Below are 18,250 nucleotides of genomic sequence, written 5' to 3'. Positions count from 1 at the left end.
ATGACAAGCCAAGGAAACCATATGCAAGCAAACACACATTTTGCGACTACCTAAAATCCCTCATTCTAATTTCATTCACTGTGTCTTCAGATGGGATTTTTTGTTTGTAGTAATCTCTACACCCAATGTGGGGTTCAAACTCATGATCCCAAGATCAAGAGTCACATGCTCTTCCCACTGAGCTAGCCAGGTGCCTCAAGATGGGATTTTTTTTTTTTGAAACCACAATGTTTCTTCATAAAAACATGACGATATTCTAATGTTTATGATGGATACAGGTCATAAGCACAGACATATTATTTGAAGTAACTGCTAAAGAAATAAGCGCACACACTCCCCCCAAGGTACCACCTTACTTAGTTACACATAGGATTTTTGTCAGTGGCTTAGGAGAAATAAGAGTACTGGTCTAAAGGTCAGCAGACAAGTTCTGGCTTTGCCATTTACTAGCCAACCAGTCATATGACAGAGGGAAAAAAAAAACAGTAAATCTCAAATTCACTTTCCTGAACCCTAAAAAAGAAATAACATCATCTAGTTCACTGATGCATGAAGTAAAAAAAAAAAAAGCTTGTGAAACGTCAAGTTCTATATAAGTGTGGGATTAAACAGTTTAAAAATTTAACCATTACGCTGCTCCTGTCATTACTTTAAGATACATATGCTTAAATATAAAATTAAAAAAAAAAAGCAAACTCACCCTTACAGACTTCTTCTTTTAAAATTATGCTTTCAAAAAAATAATAAATAAATAAATAAATAAAATTATGCTTTCAGGGCAGCCCAGATGGCTCAGTGGTTTAGCGCCACCTTCAGCCCGGGATATGATCCTGGAGACCCGGGATCGAGTCCCACGTCAAGCTCCCTGCATGGAGCCTGCTTCTCCCTCTGCCTGTGTCTCTGCCTCTGTGTGTCTCTCTCATGAATAAATAAATAAAATCTTAAAAAAAAAATAAAATAAAATTATGCTTTCAGATCAACTTCTTAAAAGTATTGCCAACTCATCTGTAAAATTAGGTACATTAAGTTACTAGACTGAAAATTCACTTAGTGTAACAGATAAAAGTCAAGAAATATTTTTAAATATTTCATATTCCCTTGACTAAGCTATTAGCTAATTATCAAAAGCCTGCTTGTTTGTATAAACTTTCTTTTTTTTTTTTTTTTAAATTTATTTATGACAGTCACACACACAGAGAGAGAGAGGCAGAGACACAGGCAGAGGGAGAGCGAGAAGCAGGCTCCATGCACCGGGAGCCCGACGTGGGATTCGATCCCGGGTCTCCAGGATCGTGCCCTGGGCCAAAGGCAGGCGCCAAACCGCTGCGCCACCCAGGGATCCCTTGTTTGTATAAACTTTCAATGTGTTTTCTTGTATTTAGTCCAAATTTTGCTCAGATTATGTGTTCTACCTCAAAGTAGAATTCAAATTGAGACCTTTTCATATGAAACTGAAAAGGGGGTGCCTGGGTGCTCAGTCTGTTAAGCATCGTCTGACTTCCACTGGGGGGTCATGACTGCGGGGTCTTAAGATGGAGCCTGACATCAGGGAGTAGGGAGTCCGCTTCCCCTCCCCCACCTATGTGTATGAGCACTCCCTCTCTCTCAAATAAATAAAATCTTTAATAAAAAAAGGTACAAAGAATGCCTAGGAATGTCCACAGTAATAAGAATGTACTCCCATCATCTCAAATTACAATGATTTCATTATACTCCATAGTTTGGAAAACCAACAAAATAACGTGAAAGTTTGCCCACTATGCACAATACTGGATAAAAGTATGAAGTAGAGGTGCCTGGCTGGCTCAGTTGGTGGAGCATGTGACTCCTCATCTTGGAATCGGTGGTGAGTTCAAGCCTCATGTGTAGTGTAATTTACTTAACAAAAAAAAAAAAAAACTTTCTTTTTGAAGCACTAAAAAGACCTCTACACACAACAGCATCTGCTTTAAATATGAAGACTAAAAGTGACCTATTGCATTATCTGATACAGAAAAAAATATATCCGATAAAGTTAACTCCATTAACTGAAGTAGCAATAATAAAAATTATTACTGGCCTACAGTCAAAGGATAGCAACCTGTTTTAAACTCATTACTTAGAGGGATGCCTGGGTGGCTCAGTGGTTGAGCATCTGCCTTTGGCTCAGGGTATGATCCCGAGTCTGGGGATCCGGATCGAGTCCCACATCAGGCTTCCTGCATGAAGCCTGCTCCTCCTTCTGCCTATGTCTCTGCCTTTCTCTCCCGCTCGCTGTCTCTCTCTCTGTGTGTGTCTCTCATGAATAAATAAATAAAATTAAAAAAAAAAAAAAAAACACCTCATTACTTAGAGACACCTGGGTGGCTCAGTGGTTGAGCATCTGCCTTTGGCTCAGGTCATGATCCAGTATCGAGTCCTGCATCCTGCATCAAGCTCCCCACAAGGAGCCTGCTTCTCCCTATGCCTATGTCTCTGACTGTGTGTCTCCCATGAATAAATAAAATCTTTAAAAAATTAAAAAAATAGGGATCCCTGGGTGTCACAGCTGTTTGGCGCCTGCCTTTGGCCCAGGGCGCGATCCTGGAGACCCGGGATCGAATCCCACGTCGGGCTCCCGGTGCATGGAGCCTGCTTCTCCCTCTGCAGGTGCATGGAGCCTGCTTCTCCCTCTGCCTATGTCTCTGCCTCTCTCTCTCTATCATAAATAAAAAAATAAAAATAAAAAAATACATTAAAAAAATAAATTAAAAAAATAAAGTCACTACTTAAAATTAATTTGCGGGGATGGCTCAGCTGTTTAGTGCCTGCCTTCAGCCCAGGGCGTGATCCTGGAGTCCCAGGATCGAGTCCCACATGGGGCTCCCTGCATGGGGCCTGCTTCTCCCTCTGCTTGTGTCTCTGCCTCTCTGTGCATCTGTCATGAATGAATAAATAAATAAATAAATAGATAGATAAATAAATGAAATAAAGTTGATTTGTTGGGGTGCCTGGGTGGCTCACTTGGTTAAGCAGGACTCTTGGGTTCAGCTCAGGTTATGATCTCAGGGTCCTGAAATCAAGCCCTACTCCAGGCTCCCCGGGCTCCGAAATGGGCAAGGAGTCTGCTTAGGATTCTCTCTCCTGCCTCTACCACACCCTCTTTTTTTTTTTTTTTTAATATTTTATTCACTTATTTGAGACAGAGAGCATGAGAGAGCGAGCAGAGGGAGAAACAGGTTCCCCTCTGAGCAGGAAGCCTAACATGGGGCTCGATCCCAGAACCCCAGGATCATGACCCTAACTAACCAAAGGCAGACAATTGACTAAGCCACAAGGGCACCCCCTCTTCCCCACTCTCTAAAACAAATACATCTTTAAAAAAAATTACTATTGGGATGCCTGAGTGGCTCAGCAGTTGAGCATCTGCCTTTGGCTCAGGGCGTGATCCTGGAGTCCTGGGATCGAGTCCCACATCGGGCTCCCTGCGTGGAGCCTGCTTCTCCCTCTGCCTATGTCTCTGCCTCTCTCTCCGTGTCTCTCATGAATAAATAAAACCTTTAAAAAAAATTACTATTTACCCATTTTTTCCTAACGTGTATTAAAGAGTTATTTCAAAATATGTCCCCACCCTTCACCGACTACCAAAATAAGCTAGAGATGAGACTCTGGTGTTTTAAAAGGACAGCTCTCAAGTAAGTGACTCAGAATAGATGCATTTCTAATATTGAGGCACTCACATACAGAATGAAGCAAAAGTGACCATCAAAACTTTACCCTTACCCCCAGAGTCAATCATCACAGGGAAAAGGTAAGGAAAGGACAAAACCAGCAACTACCCCACAAACCCAAATGTACTTTATGCTGCCCCCTCTACACTGAAAAATGTGACTACTTCTCTTTATGGGAATGTAAATTTGGTTCAGGAATACTAAAAGGTGATAGATTTGCTTCATATGGCTACGAATGTTATAAAAACTACTTCTTAGACTACAGACTTCATAAGTGATGAGAGGCTACATTTAATCTTCAAAGGATGTTCAATGTGAAGAGTCCTAGCTCCAAACTTCCTATTTCCTATCTGCAACCCACAAGTGTCTTTTTCCTGAACACAACTTAGCTCTTCCTCTAGTACGATTAAGTAATCCATATAAATTGATTCCAATTCCCCAAAATATAATTAAATAATGCTACACAGAAGTATTAGGTTCAACAGAGTATGCAAAATAAAAGATACTGCAGGAACAAGAAAAGCCAGTCCTTACATCAAAGCATCCAAACCCAAATCATTCAGACTCACTTTTCCTTTCTTCCACTCCCCAACCACATACTGTTCGGTGACTAAAACTATGGGGAATTTTTGTCACCACAAACAAAAGTTAATTATTGCACCCAATAAGGGAATGGACACAGGTAGAGGCTGATTCCTGATGACTGCCTTCCTTTTCTTCCTTTCCAATAAGTCCCTCCTACCTGGTAGATCCTATATTCTTCCCCCTTTATATCCTGAAGGAGACACAACATTTAAATAACTTAATGATGTGGCTCTCTCTATACAGTGCTATGCTGAATAACCAAAAAAGGACTTTCATTAAAATTCCGCAGCACCCAACTACAAAATATGATCACTAAACTGGCACTTATTTGAAAGCTACAACCAGGGGCTTCTAAATTAAGTTTTTAAAACAAATTTTAAGAAAGACACAAAAAACCTTCCTCCACGTCCTTTTCGTTATCCCAGAAAGTTTAGCCAAAGCCTAAATCCTTACAGACCAAAAAGCACTCAAATATAATTTCAAGTTTTCTCCCAAGGACACCAATGCATTACCAGAGGAACCCATTTGGTGCACAAGGGGGAAGAAGAAAAAAAACTTCCACTACCAGCACACCTACACTGTTTCACTTTTAAACACTGAATTAAGGACAAATCTGACCTTGAGCTGTACTTCCTCATCTTTTTTCCCTCCCCCTCCCAACAAGAATCTCCTTCAATACTGCAGACATTTAAGGATTTACAAAACGAAATTTAGTGCACTACGCTTTTCCTCATTTTGAGTTCTTGGGCTTTTTTCCTGATTTTCAAATTCCTGAATCCTAAGGTATGAGGATGTACTGGGACTACCCCTGAGGCTACTCACATGACCAATCTGGCATTCAAGGAAAGCAAGGGCCCTACATAATGTTTTGAAAAAGTGGCTTCACAGTAATTACGAAAAAAATCTGAAGATCAATGGCACTTGATTCCAACCTTGTCTCACCCCAGACAGCATTAAAACCACAGAAGCCACATATAAGAATTTGTGTCTTTATAATACTACAATCTAACGGATATGGGGGTAATTCAAGTACCTAGACCCAAAATGGAGGGAGTGGGGGGCAATTTTAAAAAGCAGCAGCCTGAGACTGACTAAACGGACACAATGGACATTTCGATCAAGTTCTGAAAAAAAGGACTAAAGAACCTTTAGGGGCAAAGAACCAATGAACAAAGAACTGTTCAAATCTGTACACAAAGCCATTTATTTAAAATAGAAAAAATAAAATAGGATCTGCTGGGAAGCCTTATGTTCAAAATCCAAAAACCCAAGCCTCGGGCGATTGCTTGGGATAGGTTAAGATTCCCAATGAAGTATAAACACCCATTCCAAGCCCGGGGAGTCAACCAAAACACAGTTACTAAACGTTATTTGAAATAACTTTATTTTCCAACAGGTCTTTCCATTTGTCACAGCGGCGCGTCTAGTGTAAACACGAAAGTCATCATTTTTAAAGACTGGTAAACTGAGGCCTGGGCAATTGAGGGACTAAGCCATGGTCTCCTTGTTTCCTGTACAAAGCTGTATCCACCAGAACCCGTAACTAACGGTGCAAGAAAATGCTTACAGGAACTTTGAGCTCTCCAGGGTAAGTCTGAGGAAAGGGATCGTGAGATTTTTCTAGACCTCCCCAGAAGGCGAGGTTGAACATAAAGCCTGGAATACCCTCAACACGAGATGTGCCGGCCTACAGAAAGGAAATCCGATCGCAGCATCTCAGTTGGCCTCTGCTCAAAGATGAACTGCAGTGATTCTCACGGTCCTTCCTCAGCCCTCATCCAAGACTGCCCTCCACCACGCACCCAAAGCTGCCCTCCGCTCGCAAGGATTCTCCTTTGTGAGCCTCCACAGCCGCCGCCCCACACTGGGCCTCCGGGGAAAAGCCACCGCCCCCACCCGCCATATTTCCCTGATAGGCGTCCGCGTTGCAGCTCCTGGTGCTACTCTCCCCCATGTGGCCAGTGTTTCTTTCCCCCATCACCCCACCCAATTGTTCTCCACATCCCAAGATGACCCAGAAGCTCCCCTGGGGACTGCTCGCCGGGAGATAACACCCGCCATCTCCTCCCCCTCCCCCGCCCCGGGACTCGCCCTCCCCCCAGCCGCCATTTTACAACCAACTCCTCCACCCTTTCGCCTCGGCCTCCTGGCCCGCCAGTGTCTGCAGCGGAGGAGACCAAAGGGATCAAATTCCTGGGCCTGGGGCCTGCCACCGCTCCGGGAGCCCACAGGCCATCTCCTACTTCTCGAATCCACATCCCCGGCCAGGCTCGGAGGCGATGCCGCCATTTTGTCTCCTGTTCCCGGCCTCTGTGGGCGGCGGCAGAGGGTCCGACAATTCCAGCCCCCTGTTGCCCCCCCAACTTACCGTCGTATCGCTCAGCCTGCTCGGCCAGCTTCGCCTGGTACACCAGATCCTCCCGATCATCCATAGCGGCAGCGGCTCCGGCAGGGTCTGCGCGACGGATGGAAGCGGATAGCGTCTCCGACTCTCTCAGCCTCTCGCTCCGTGTCCGGGCAGCAAAAATGGCGGCGCCTCAATCCGGGACTTCCGCCTGCGCACGCGGACAACTGCTCAGCTCTATGGCAACCGCTCCCTGGCAACTGGCGCGGGGGGCGGGTCCGGGAGCTCTGAGCCCGAAGACGCTGGAACCAGCTAGACGTCCCTCCTCCACGGGCTCCGCGGGTGTTGGAGAGCTGAGGCGGGAACTGCGACGCCTGGGAGGAGAGCAGCCCCGAGAGAGGGCGGGGTGGGGGGGCCCAGCCTGGACCGCTCCTGAAGCGAGCGAGTGAGTGAGGGATCCAGGTCCGTGAACCGAGGGCCGACCCCTGCACCAGGGGGCGGAGAAACCTGTAGTGGTCTTTGTAATGGCAGGCCTTCCTCAGGAAACCCAACTTCTCTCCTACCTGGCCCCTGTTTTCTCAGCCAAGCCCAGTGCTGGGCCTTTTTCACATCCTTTCCACTCGGGGTAAAGAGTGAGGGTCTGCTATAAATAGTAGGGGAGAGGGGCCTCCCGGTTTTCACACCTCAACTCGCCTTCCCATTTTGCCATCTTTTTCTTTTTAGCGCGGTTTTTTTTTTTTTTTTTTTTTTTTTGGCCTTAAGCCCATCATGGATAGGAACAAGGAAGTTGTTAGAGAAGTCTCCTGTCCAGTGCAGGGTGTGGAAGAGTGGGACGGAGATTAAATCGAGCTTGAGGAGGCAGGACCGGGAAAGAACTGGCCTGTTTTGCTTCCTAGTGGATTCCCAGCACCTCGTACTCAATAAATATTGGTTGCAAAACTGAAGCTCAGATTCGAATATAAACTATGTGGTAGGGTGTGCAATAGATGTGGAATTAAAAGGAGATTGGGGGATCCCTGGGTGGCGCAGCGGTTTGGCGCCTGCCTTTGGCCCAGGGCGCCATTCTGGAGACCCGGGATCGAATCCCACGTCGGGCTCCCGGTGCATGGAGCCTGCTTCTCCCTCTGCCTGTGTCTCTGCCTCTCTCTCTCTCTGTGTGTGACTATCATAAATAAATAAAAATAAAAATAAAAATAAAAAAAGGAGATTGGGAGCCCTTGGGTGGCTCAGTAGGTTAAGCATCTGCTTACAGCTCAGGTCATGACCCCAGGGTCCTGGGATCCAGTCACCTTCAGGCTCCCTGCCCAGCAGAGAGGCTGCTTCTCTCTCTGTCCCCTCCTTCCCCTCCCCCACCTACCTCGCACGTGCTTACTCGTGCGGGCTCTCTCTCTCTCTCTCTCCCACCCTCAAAATAAAATCCTTTTTAAAAGGTAGATTGGGAGTGTCTTGTTGGCTTAGTGTGTAAAGCATGCAAATCTTGATCCCAAGGTCCTGAGTTCAAGCCCCACGTTGGCCATGTAGCCTGCCTAAAACAAACTAAAAACAAAAAGACTAGGCTGAAACCAAATTATGAAGAGCTTTGGATAGTAAACTAGGAAGTTTGCACGTTATTCTGTGAGCACAGGGGAGTTATGTTTTTATGATTTTGCATGGAGGATGATGCCATCATAGATGTACTTTAAAAATGGGATCGAGTCCTACATCAGGTTCATTGCATGGAGCCTGCTTCTTCCTCTGCCTGTGTCTCTGCCTCTCTTTCTCTCTGTCTCTCATGAATAAATAAATAAAATCTTTAAGAAGAAAAAAAAAAAGATTCCTGCTTTCACAGGATTATTTGGGTTGTATGTGCCAGGGTAGTTATTTCACATGTCATAAGTTGCAGTGGTGGCAATTCCATCTATGGGGAGAAATTTGATGATGAGAATTTCTTCCTGAAGCATACGGATTCTGGCATCTGTCCATGGCAAATGGAGGACCCAACACAAAGTTTTTCATCCGCACTGCCAGGAATGAGTGGTTGGATGCCAAGCATGTGGTCTTTGGCAAGGTGAATGAGGGCATGTATTTCGGGGAAGCCATGAAGAGCTATGGGCCCAGGAATGGCAGGACCAGCAAGAGGATCAACATTGCTGACTATGGACAAGTCTAATAAATTTGACTTGTATTTTTACTACAGACTGTTACTTCTATAGCTCAGGAGAGCGCCCCTGTACCCCATCTGCTTAAAATATCCTATAATCGGCAGCCCTGGTGGTGCAGCGGTTTAGCGCCGCCTGCAGCTCAGGGTGTGATCCTGGAGACCCTGGATCGAGTCCTACGTCGGGCTCTCTGCATGGAGCCTGCTTCTCCCTCTGCCTGTGTCTCTGCCCCTCTCTCTCTCTCTCTGTCTCTATGAATAAATAAATAAAATCTTAAAAAAATATATCCTATAATCTTTGTGCTCTCACTACGGTTCTATGGATTGCATATTTTCCTTACTCCTCTCCAAGTCTAGCTGGATTGCAAAATTAAATTTATGATTATGAAATAAAAACTAAACAAAATAGATGGTATACCTGTGATTAAAGAAGAGATTAAACTATCAGGCTAAGGGATCCCTGGGTGGCTCAGCGGTTTAGTGCCTGCCTTCGGCTCAGGTAGTGATCCTCGAGTCCCGGGATCAAGTCGTGCATCAGGCCCCCTGCATGGAGCCTGCTTCTCCTTCTGCCTGTGTCTGCCTCTCTCTCTCTTTGTGTCTCATGGATAAATTAAATCTTAAAAAAAATAAACTAAAAAAATAAACTATCAGGCTACAATAAAAGAGGTAAAAGGCAACACATTGTTGCAATGAGAATAGGAAGGAAAGAATAGGAATAGTACTGCAGGGAAAAACCACAAGAGTTTGTAGCTGGGGGCACCTGGCTGGCTCAGTTGGTAGAGCATGCAAATCGATCTCAAGGTTGTAAATTCAAACCCCACATTGCTTTAGGGATTACCTAAAAGTAATGTTTTAAAAAAGTTGGGGCGCCTGGGTGGATCAGTCAGTTAAATGTCTGCCTTCAGCTCAGGTCATGATACCAGGGTCCTGGAATCGAGCCCCATTGGAGCTCCCTGCTCAGTGAGGAGTCGGCTTCTTCCTCTCCCTTTGCCACTCCCCCACAGCTTGTGCTCACAATCTCTGTCTCTCAAGAAATAAAGTCTTTTTTTTTTTTAAGATTTTATTTATTCATTCATGACAGAGAGAGAAAGAGAGAAAAGCAGAGACATAGGCAGAGGGAGAAGCAAGCTCCCTGCAGGGAGCCCGATGTGGGACTCGATCCTGGGTCCCCAGGATCACGCCCAAGCTGAAGACAGAGGCTCAACTGGTGAGCCACCCAGGCGTCCCAATAAAAGCTTTTTTTACAAAGGTTTGTGGGGCACCAAAGTGGCTCAGTCGGTTAAGCATCTTCCTTCAGCTCAGGTCATGAACCCAGGATCAGGGGATCCAGTCCTTCATCAGCTCCCTGTGAGGAATCTGCTTCTCCCTCTGTCTATGTCTCTGCCTCTCTCTGTCTCTCATGAATGAGTAAATAAAATCTTAAAAAAAAAAAAAAAAAAGATTGGTAGGGAAAGCTGCTGTGTTGGTCTCCCTGCTCAGCAGGGAGCCTGCTTATCCCTCTCCCTCTGACTTTCATTCCCACTCATGCTCACTTTTGTAGTCTCTCTGCTCTCTCCCAAATAAATCTTAAAAAAAAAAAAAAAAAAAAAAAAGGCTGATTAGATGTGTAGATTTTGTGAGGAGGGACAAAAATTAAAATTGACTTCCCACCTTCCCACTGAGTCACTGGGATAATGAGTACTAGTAGTACCATTAACAAAAAATAGGATTAGGGGATGCCTGGGTGGCTCAGTGGTTAAGAATCTGCCTTCCGCTCAGGTCATGATCCTGGGGTCCTGGAATCTATCTAGTCCCTCATTGGGCTCCCTGTGAGAAGCCTGCCTCTCCCTTTCCTATGTCTCTGCCTCTCTCTCTGTCTCTCATGAATAAATAAATTAGATCTTTAAAAAAAAGACATTGATTTGTTTTGTTTTAGAGAGAGATAGAGAGAGAGAGCAGGGGAGGGGCAGAGAGAGAATCCCAGGCAGGCTTTGCACTGAGCACAGAGCCGACCTAGAGCTTCATCCCATGACCTTGAAATCATGAACTGAGCTGAATTGAAGAGTCAGATACTTAACCAGGCACCCCCAAGGATTGTTTAACCTACCCACCCTACTCCTGATCTCCAGGGATGGGAGAAGCTGGGGATTGAGTTAGTCACCAATGGCCAGTGACTTAATCATGCCTAAATAATGGAAAATTCATTAAAAAAAAAAACTTAAATAGGGCAACCGGGGTGGCTCAGCGGTTTAGTGCTGCCTTCAGCCCCACGTGTGATCCTGGGGACCTGGGATCGAGTCCCGTGTCAGGCTCCCTGCATGGAGCCTGCTTCTCCCTCTGCCTGGTCTCTACCTCTCTCTCTCTCTCTCTCTCTCTCTCTCTCTCTGTCTCTCATGAATGAATAAATAAAATTAAAAAAAAACTTCATTGTTGTTTTTCTTTTTTTAAGATTTCATTCATTAAAAAAAAAGATTTCATTCATTCATTCATGAGAGAGAGGCAGAGACACAGGCAGAGGGAGAGGCAGGCTCCATGTAGGGAGCCCAACGTGGTACCCAATCCAGGGTCTTCAGAATCAGGCCTTGGGCGGTGCTAAACCACTGAGCCACCTGGGCTGCCCCAAGGAGATCGTTTATTTTTTTTTTTTTTTCTTTTTTTTTTTAGAGAGAGAGCAGGGGGAGGGGCAGAGGGAAAGAGAATCTTAAGCCGACTCTATCCCCAGCACAGAGCCCAACTCCTGCATCGGGCTCCCTGCAAGGAGCCTGCTTCCCCTCCCTCTTCTTATGTCTTTGCCTGTGTGTGTGTGTGTGTGTGTGTGTGTGTGTGTGTGTGTCGTGAATAAATAAATAAAATCTTTTTTTTAAGATTTTTATTTATTCATGAGACACACAGAGAGAGAAAGAGAGAGAGGCAGAGACAGGCAGAGGGAGAAGCAGGCTCCATGCAGGGAGCCTGACGTGGGACTCGATCCCAGGTCTCCAGGATCACGCCCTGGGCTGAAGGCGGCGCTTAACCGCTCAGCCCCCCAAGCTGCCCCAATAAATAAAATCTTAAAAAAATAAAATAAAATCTTTGGAAAAAATAAAGTAAAATCTTTAAGGGTGCCTGGTTGGCTCAGTTGGTAGAACATGTGACTCTTCATCTTCGGTTGTAAATTAAAGCCCCATGCTAGGTGTGGAGATTACTTTAAAAAGTAAAATCTCGGGTAGCCCAGATGGCTGAGCGGTTTAGCCCTGCCTTCGGGGATCAGGACCCTGGGGTCCCGGGATCGGGTCCCACGTCCCTATTTCCCCACGTCAGGCTCCCTGCATGGAGCCTGCTTCTCCCTCTGCTTGTGTCTCTGCTTCTCTCTCATGAACAAAAAATAAAAAGTAAAAAAAGTGGGGATCCCTGGGTGGCGCAGCGGTTTGGCGCCTGCCTTTGGCCCAGGGCGCGATCCTGGAGACCCGGGATCGAATCCCACGTCGGGCTCCCAGTGCATGGAGCCTGCTTCTCCCTCTGCCTATGTCTCTGCCTCTCTCTCTCTCTGTGACTATCATAAATAATAAATAAAAATTAAAAAAAAAAGTAAAATAGTAAAAAATAAAATCTAAAAAAAAATTTGACCTTTCATAGTAAATATAATAAACTAGGAATAGAAGGGAACTTCTTCAACATAATAAAGGCCATATATGAAAAAACCCCAGGTAACATCATACTCAATGTTGAGACCGAAAGCTTTCCCCCTAAGATCATGAAAAAGATGGGACACCCCGGTGGCGCAGCAGTTTGGCGCCGCCTGCAGCCTGGGGTGTGATCCTGGAGACCCGGGATCAAGTCCCACATCGGGCTCCCTGCATGGGGCCTGCTTCTCCCTCTGCCTGTGTCTCTGCCCCTCTCTCTCTCTGTGTCTATGAATAAATAAATAAAATCTTTAAAAAAAAAAAAAAAAAAGATCATGAAAAAGATAAAATGCCTCCTTTCCCCAGCTATTCAGTGTAGTACTAGAAGTTGTTAGCCAAAGCAATTAGGAAATACAAAGAATTAAAAGGCACTTGAACTACAAAGGAAGAAGTAAAATGACTACTGTTTGTAGACTTAACCTTTTTTTTTTAGACTTGACCTTTTAAGCAGAAAATACATACTAAAGGTTCAACAAAACAAAACGTGTTAGATCTTACTAACTCAGTAAAGTTGAAAGACACAAAATCAACTTACAAAATCAGTTATATTTATTCATGAGAGACACAGAGAGAGAAGCAGAGACACAGGCAGAGGGAGAAGCAGGCTCCATGTAGGGAACCGGATGTGGGACTCAATCCCCAGACTCCAGGTTCACACCCTGGGCCAAAGGCAGGCTCCAAACTGCTGAGCCACCCAGGGATCAGAGAAGGCAGAACTCTTAAACCAAGATTGATTCTCTGACTCTACTGCTGTCCTCTCAACAAACAACAGACAGTAATTGATAAGGTAACAAAAACAAACAAACGTTTTTAAATTTTTTAATCTCAGCATAGTTAACATACAGTGCGATCCTAGTTTCAGGTGTACAATTACGATTTTTATTTATTGGGGATGCTTGGGTGGCTCAGCTGTTGAGTGTCTGCTTTCGGCTCAGGGCGTGACCCCAGGGTCTCGGATCCAGTCCCACATAGGGCTCCCTGCAGGGAGCCTGCTTCTCCCTCTGCCTCTCTCTGTTTCTCATGAAAAAATAAATGAAATAATGAAATCTTAAAAAAAAAAAGGATTTTTATTTATTTATTTATTTGAGAGAGAGAGAAAGAGAGCACAAGCAGGGGGAGGGGCAGAGGGAGAGGGAGAAGCAGACTCCCTGCTGAGCAGAGACCTGGACATGGGATGATCCCAGGACCCTAAGATCATGACCTGAGCCAAAGACACTCAGATGCTTAACTAACTGAGCCACCTAGACACCCCTCAGGTGTACAATATAGTGATTCAACAATTTTTTTTTAAGATTTTATTTATTTATTTATTTATTCATGATAGTCACACACAGAGAGAGAGAGAGAGAGGCAGAGGGAGAAGCAGGCTCCACACAGGGAGCCCGATGTGGGATTCGATCCCGGGTCTCCAGGATCGCGCCCTGGGCCAAAGGCAGGCACCAAATCAGGGATCCCCTGATTCAACAGTTCTATATGTTATTCAGTGCTTATCATAAGTGCACATAAGATCCTGACCTGAGCTGAAGGCAGACGCTCAACCACTGAGCCACCCAGATGTCCCAATAAGTGCATAATCCTCATTCCCTATTCCACTCATCTCCCTCACATCCCCTCTGCTAACCATCAGTTTGTGTATATATAGTTAAGAGTCTTTTGGGGGTGCCTGGGTGGGCAATCAACTCTTGATCTCAACTCAAGTCTTGATCTCAACTCAAGTTTTGATCTCAGGATTGTGAGTTCAAGCCCTGTGTTGAGCTTCACACTAGGTGTGGAGTATTAAAAAAAAAAAAAGAGTGATTTGTCTCTTTTTCTTCCTTTTTTTTAAGAGTTAGAGTGTGCACATATGTGGTTGGTGGGTTGGGGGTAAAGGGAGAGAGTCTTAAGCAGGTTCTCTACCCAGCGCAGAGCCCAAGGCAGGGCTCCATCTCATGACCCTGACATCATGTCCTGAGCCGAAATCAAGAGTTGGATGCTTAACTGACTGAACCTCACAGGTGCCTTTGTTTGTTTTTTTTTTTTTTTTTTTTTTTTTTTTTCCTTTGTTTGTTTCTTAAATTGCACATATGAGTGAGATCATATGGTATTTGTCTTTCTCTGACTGGTTATTTTACTTGGCATCATATTCTCTAGATCTATCCATGTTGCTGCAAGTGGCAAGATTTCATTCCTTTTAATGGTTTAATAATATTCCATTGTGTATATATACCACATCTTCGTCCATTCATCTATTGATAGACACTTGGATTACTTCTATAGTATGGCTATTGTAAATAATGCTCCAATAAACATAGGTGTGCATGTATCTTTTTGATATTCTTTGGGTAAATACCCAGTAATGGAATTGCTAGATCACATGGTATTTCTAATTTTCATCTTTTTTTTAAGATTTTATTTATTTATTCATGAGAGAGAGAGGCAGAGACACAGGCAGAGGGAGAAGCAGACTCCATGCAGTGAGCCTGACGTGGGATTTGATCCTGGGTCTCCAGGATCACGCCCTGGGCTGAAGGCAGGCACTCAACCACTGAGCCACCCAGGAATCCCTAATTTTCATCTTTTTGAGGAAGTTCCATACTGTTTTTCACAGTGACTGCACCAGTTTACATTCCCACCAATAATGCAAGAGGGTTCCTTTTTCTCCACCTCCTTGCCAAAACTTGTTTCTTGTGTTATTTTAGGCATTCTCACAGGTGTAAGGTGATATTTAATTGTAGTTTTGATTTGCATTTCCCTGATGAATGATGCTGAGCATCTTTTCATGTGTCTGTTGGCCATCTATCTTATTTGGAGAAATAACTGTTCATGTCTTCTGCCCATTTTTTATTGGATTGGGGTTTTGGTGTTGAGTTGTATAAATTATGTATATATTTTGTATACTAACCCTTTGTTGGGCATGTCATTTGCAAATATCTTTCCCATTCAGTAGATTATTTTTTCATTTTGATGGTTTGTTGCTATGCACAAGCTTTTCATGTTGATGTGGTCCCAATAGTTTATTTCTGCTTTTATTTCCCTTGCCTCAGGAGACATATCTAGAACATTGCTGCCATGGCTGGTGTCAGATAAATTACCACCTATGCTCTATAACCAGGGTTTTTATGATATTAGGTCTCACATTTAGCTCCTTAATCCATTTTGGATTTTCTAAATTTTATTTATTCAGGTAATTTTTACACCTAACATCGGTCTTAAAACTCATGAATCCAAGATCAAGAGTCACACCCTCCTCAACTGAGCCAGCCAGGTGCCCCATTTTGGATTTATTTTTGGATATAGTGTATGAAAGTGATCCAGTTTCATTCTTTTCCATGTTGCTCCAGTTTTTCAGACACCATTTGTTGAAAAGAGTATCTTTTTCCCATTAGATAGTCTTGCCTCCTTTGTCAAAGATTAACTGACCATATAACAGTGGGTTTATTACTGTGCTCTCTATTTTGTTCCATTGATATGTGTGTCTCTTTTTGTGCCACTACCATACTGTTTTGATTACTACAGCTTTGTAGTATATCTTGAAATCTGGGATTGTGATACCTACAGATTTGTTTTTCTTTTTCAAGACTTCTTTGGCTGCTGAGTGAAGTAAGTCAATCGGAGAAGGACAAACTTTGTATGTTCTCATTCATTTGGGGAATATAAATAATAGTGAAAGGGAATATAAGGGAAGGGAGAAGAAATGTGTGGGAAATATCAGAAAGGGAGACAGAACATAAAGACTCCTAACTCTGGAAAACGAACTAGGGGTGGTGGAAGGGGAGGAGGGCAGGCGGTGGGGGTGAATGGGTGACGGACACTGAGGGAGGCACTTGACGAGATGAGCACTGGGTGTTATGTATTCTGTATGTTGGTAAATTGAGCTCCAATAAAAAATAAATGTATTATATAAAAAAAATAAAACTTTGTTGTAAAAAGTTTTGTTTTTTGTTTTTTTTTAGGTATTTATTTATTTATGATAGTCACAGAGAGAGAGAGAGGCAGAGACACAGGCAGAGGGAGAAGCAGGCCCCATGCACCGGGAGCCTGACGTGGGATTCGATCCCGGGTCTCCAGGATCGCGCCCTGGGCCAAAGGCAGGCGCCAAACCGCTGCGCCATCCAGGGATCCCTTGTAAAAAGTTAAAAAAAAAAAAAACTTCTTTGGCTATTTGGGGCCTTTTATGGTTCCATACAAATTTTAGCATTATTTGTTCCAGTTCTGTGAAAAATACTGTTGGTATTTTGATAGGGATTACATTAAATCTGTAGATTGCTTTGGGTAGTATGGACATTTTAACAATATTTGTTCTACCAATCCATGAGCATGAAATGTCTTTCCACTTGTTTGTGTTGTCTTCAATTTCTTTCATCCATATTTTATAGTTTTCAGAGTATGGGTCTTTCATACTCTATATGAGTATGAATTTATTCCTAGGTATTTTATTATTTTTGGTACAATTATACATGGGATTGTTTTCTTAATTTCTCTTTCTACAACTTCATTATTAGTGTGTAGAAATGCAATAGATTTCTTTATATTAATTTTGTATCCTGTGACCTTACTGAGTTCGATTATTAGTTCAAGTAGTTTTTGTGGAGTCTTTGGGGTTTTCTGTATGTAGTATTATGTCTTCTGAAAATAGTGGAAGTCAGGATCCCTGGGTGGCGCAGCGGTTTAGTGCCTGCCTTTGGCCCAGGGCGCGATCCTGGAGACCCGGGATCGAATCCCATGTCGGGCTCCCGGTTCATGGAGCCTGCTTCTCCCTCTGCCTGTGTCTCTGCCTCTTGCTCTCTCTCTGTGACTATCATAAATAAATAAAAACTAAAAAAAAAGAAGTGATCTTCGACATCACAAAATAAAAAAAAAAGAAAATAGTGGAAGTCTTTTTTTTTTTTGTGGAAGTCTTTTTTAAGGATTATTTACTTATTTATTTGAGAGAGAGAAAGAGAGAGAGCAAGGGGAGGGGCAGAGGGAGAAGGAGAGGGAAAGAATCTCAAGCAGACTCCACACTGAGAGCAGAGCCCAACTCTGGACTTGATCCTATGAGCCAGAGACCATGACCTGAGGCAAAATTGAGTCAGTTTCTTGGGACACCTGGGAGGCTCAGCAGTTGAACATCTGTCTTTGGCTCAGGGCATGATCCTGGGGTTGGGGATCAAGTCCCACATTGGGCTCCTTCCAGGGAGCCTGCTTCTCCCTCTGCCTATGTCTCTGCCTCTCTCTGTGTGTCTCTCATGAATAAATAAGTAAAATCTTAAAAAAAAAGAAGTTAGTTTCTTTACCAACTGAGCCATCCCGGTGCCCCAATGGTGAAAGTTTAAAAGTGGGAAGTATCTGCACCTGGGTGGCTCAGTCGGTTAAGCATGTGACTTTTGATTTCAGCTCAGGTCTTGATCTCAGGGTCATGAGTTGGTGGGCACAGAGCCTACTGAAAAATAAATAAATAAAGGTGGGAAGTGAAATCAGTGCCTCAGTTGCCAGTCAGTATATGCTTTGTGCCCTATTCTTTCATCATAAAAAGGAAAAAGAAATACTGCTGTGGATGAAGACACCTCTGAATTTTTTTTAATTGGTTTATTTATTTATTCATTCATTCATGAGGGATCCCTGGGTGGCGCAGCGGTTTGGCGCCTGCCTTTGGCCCAGGGCGCGATCCCGGAGACCCGGGATCGAATCCCACATCGGGCTCCCAGTGCATGGAGCCTGCTTCTCCCTCTGCCTATGTCTCTGCGCCTCTCTCTCTCTCTCTCTCTCTCTCTCTCTCTCTGTGACTATCATAAATAAAATAAAAATGAAAAAAAAATAAAATAATTATTTATTCATTCATGAGAGACACAGAGAGAGAGAGGCAGAGACACAGGCAGAGGGAGAAGCAGGCTCC

General features: G+C 44.0%; 1 protein-coding gene and 1 long non-coding RNA gene across 7 annotated transcripts in view; one reads left to right on the top strand and one right to left on the bottom strand.

Moving 5' to 3' along the window:
• Positions 1–7,006, bottom strand: part of YWHAE (tyrosine 3-monooxygenase/tryptophan 5-monooxygenase activation protein epsilon) — a 55,124-nt gene extending 48,118 nt beyond the window's left edge. For 2 of the 6 annotated variants that reach the window (XM_072779122.1, XM_072779120.1), the window contains exon 1: positions 6,643–6,836. Coding sequence is in view for 4 of the 6 variants with exons in the window: in XM_072779120.1 (XP_072635221.1) it covers positions 6,643–6,706 (64 nt within the window). In the remaining 2 variants the exon portion in view is untranslated. Of the gene's footprint in view, positions 1–6,642 lie in introns of all 6 variants that reach the window. The other 4 variants (XM_072779123.1, XM_072779117.1, XM_072779121.1 and 1 more) reach the window with 3 other exon arrangements.
• The window catches only part of LOC140606149 (uncharacterized), a 29,525-nt gene continuing 17,652 nt past the window's right edge, over positions 6,378–18,250 (top strand). The window contains exon 1 of the long non-coding RNA XR_012008549.1: positions 6,378–7,063. This is a non-coding gene — a long non-coding RNA (uncharacterized lncRNA). The remainder of the gene's footprint in view (positions 7,064–18,250) is intronic.

The sequence above is a fragment of the Canis lupus genome, chromosome 16, assembly GCF_048164855.1.
Source record: "Canis lupus baileyi chromosome 16, mCanLup2.hap1, whole genome shotgun sequence".
Lineage (NCBI taxonomy): Eukaryota > Metazoa > Chordata > Mammalia > Carnivora > Canidae > Canis > Canis lupus.
This window is presented reverse-complemented; position numbering and strand designations above follow the sequence as displayed.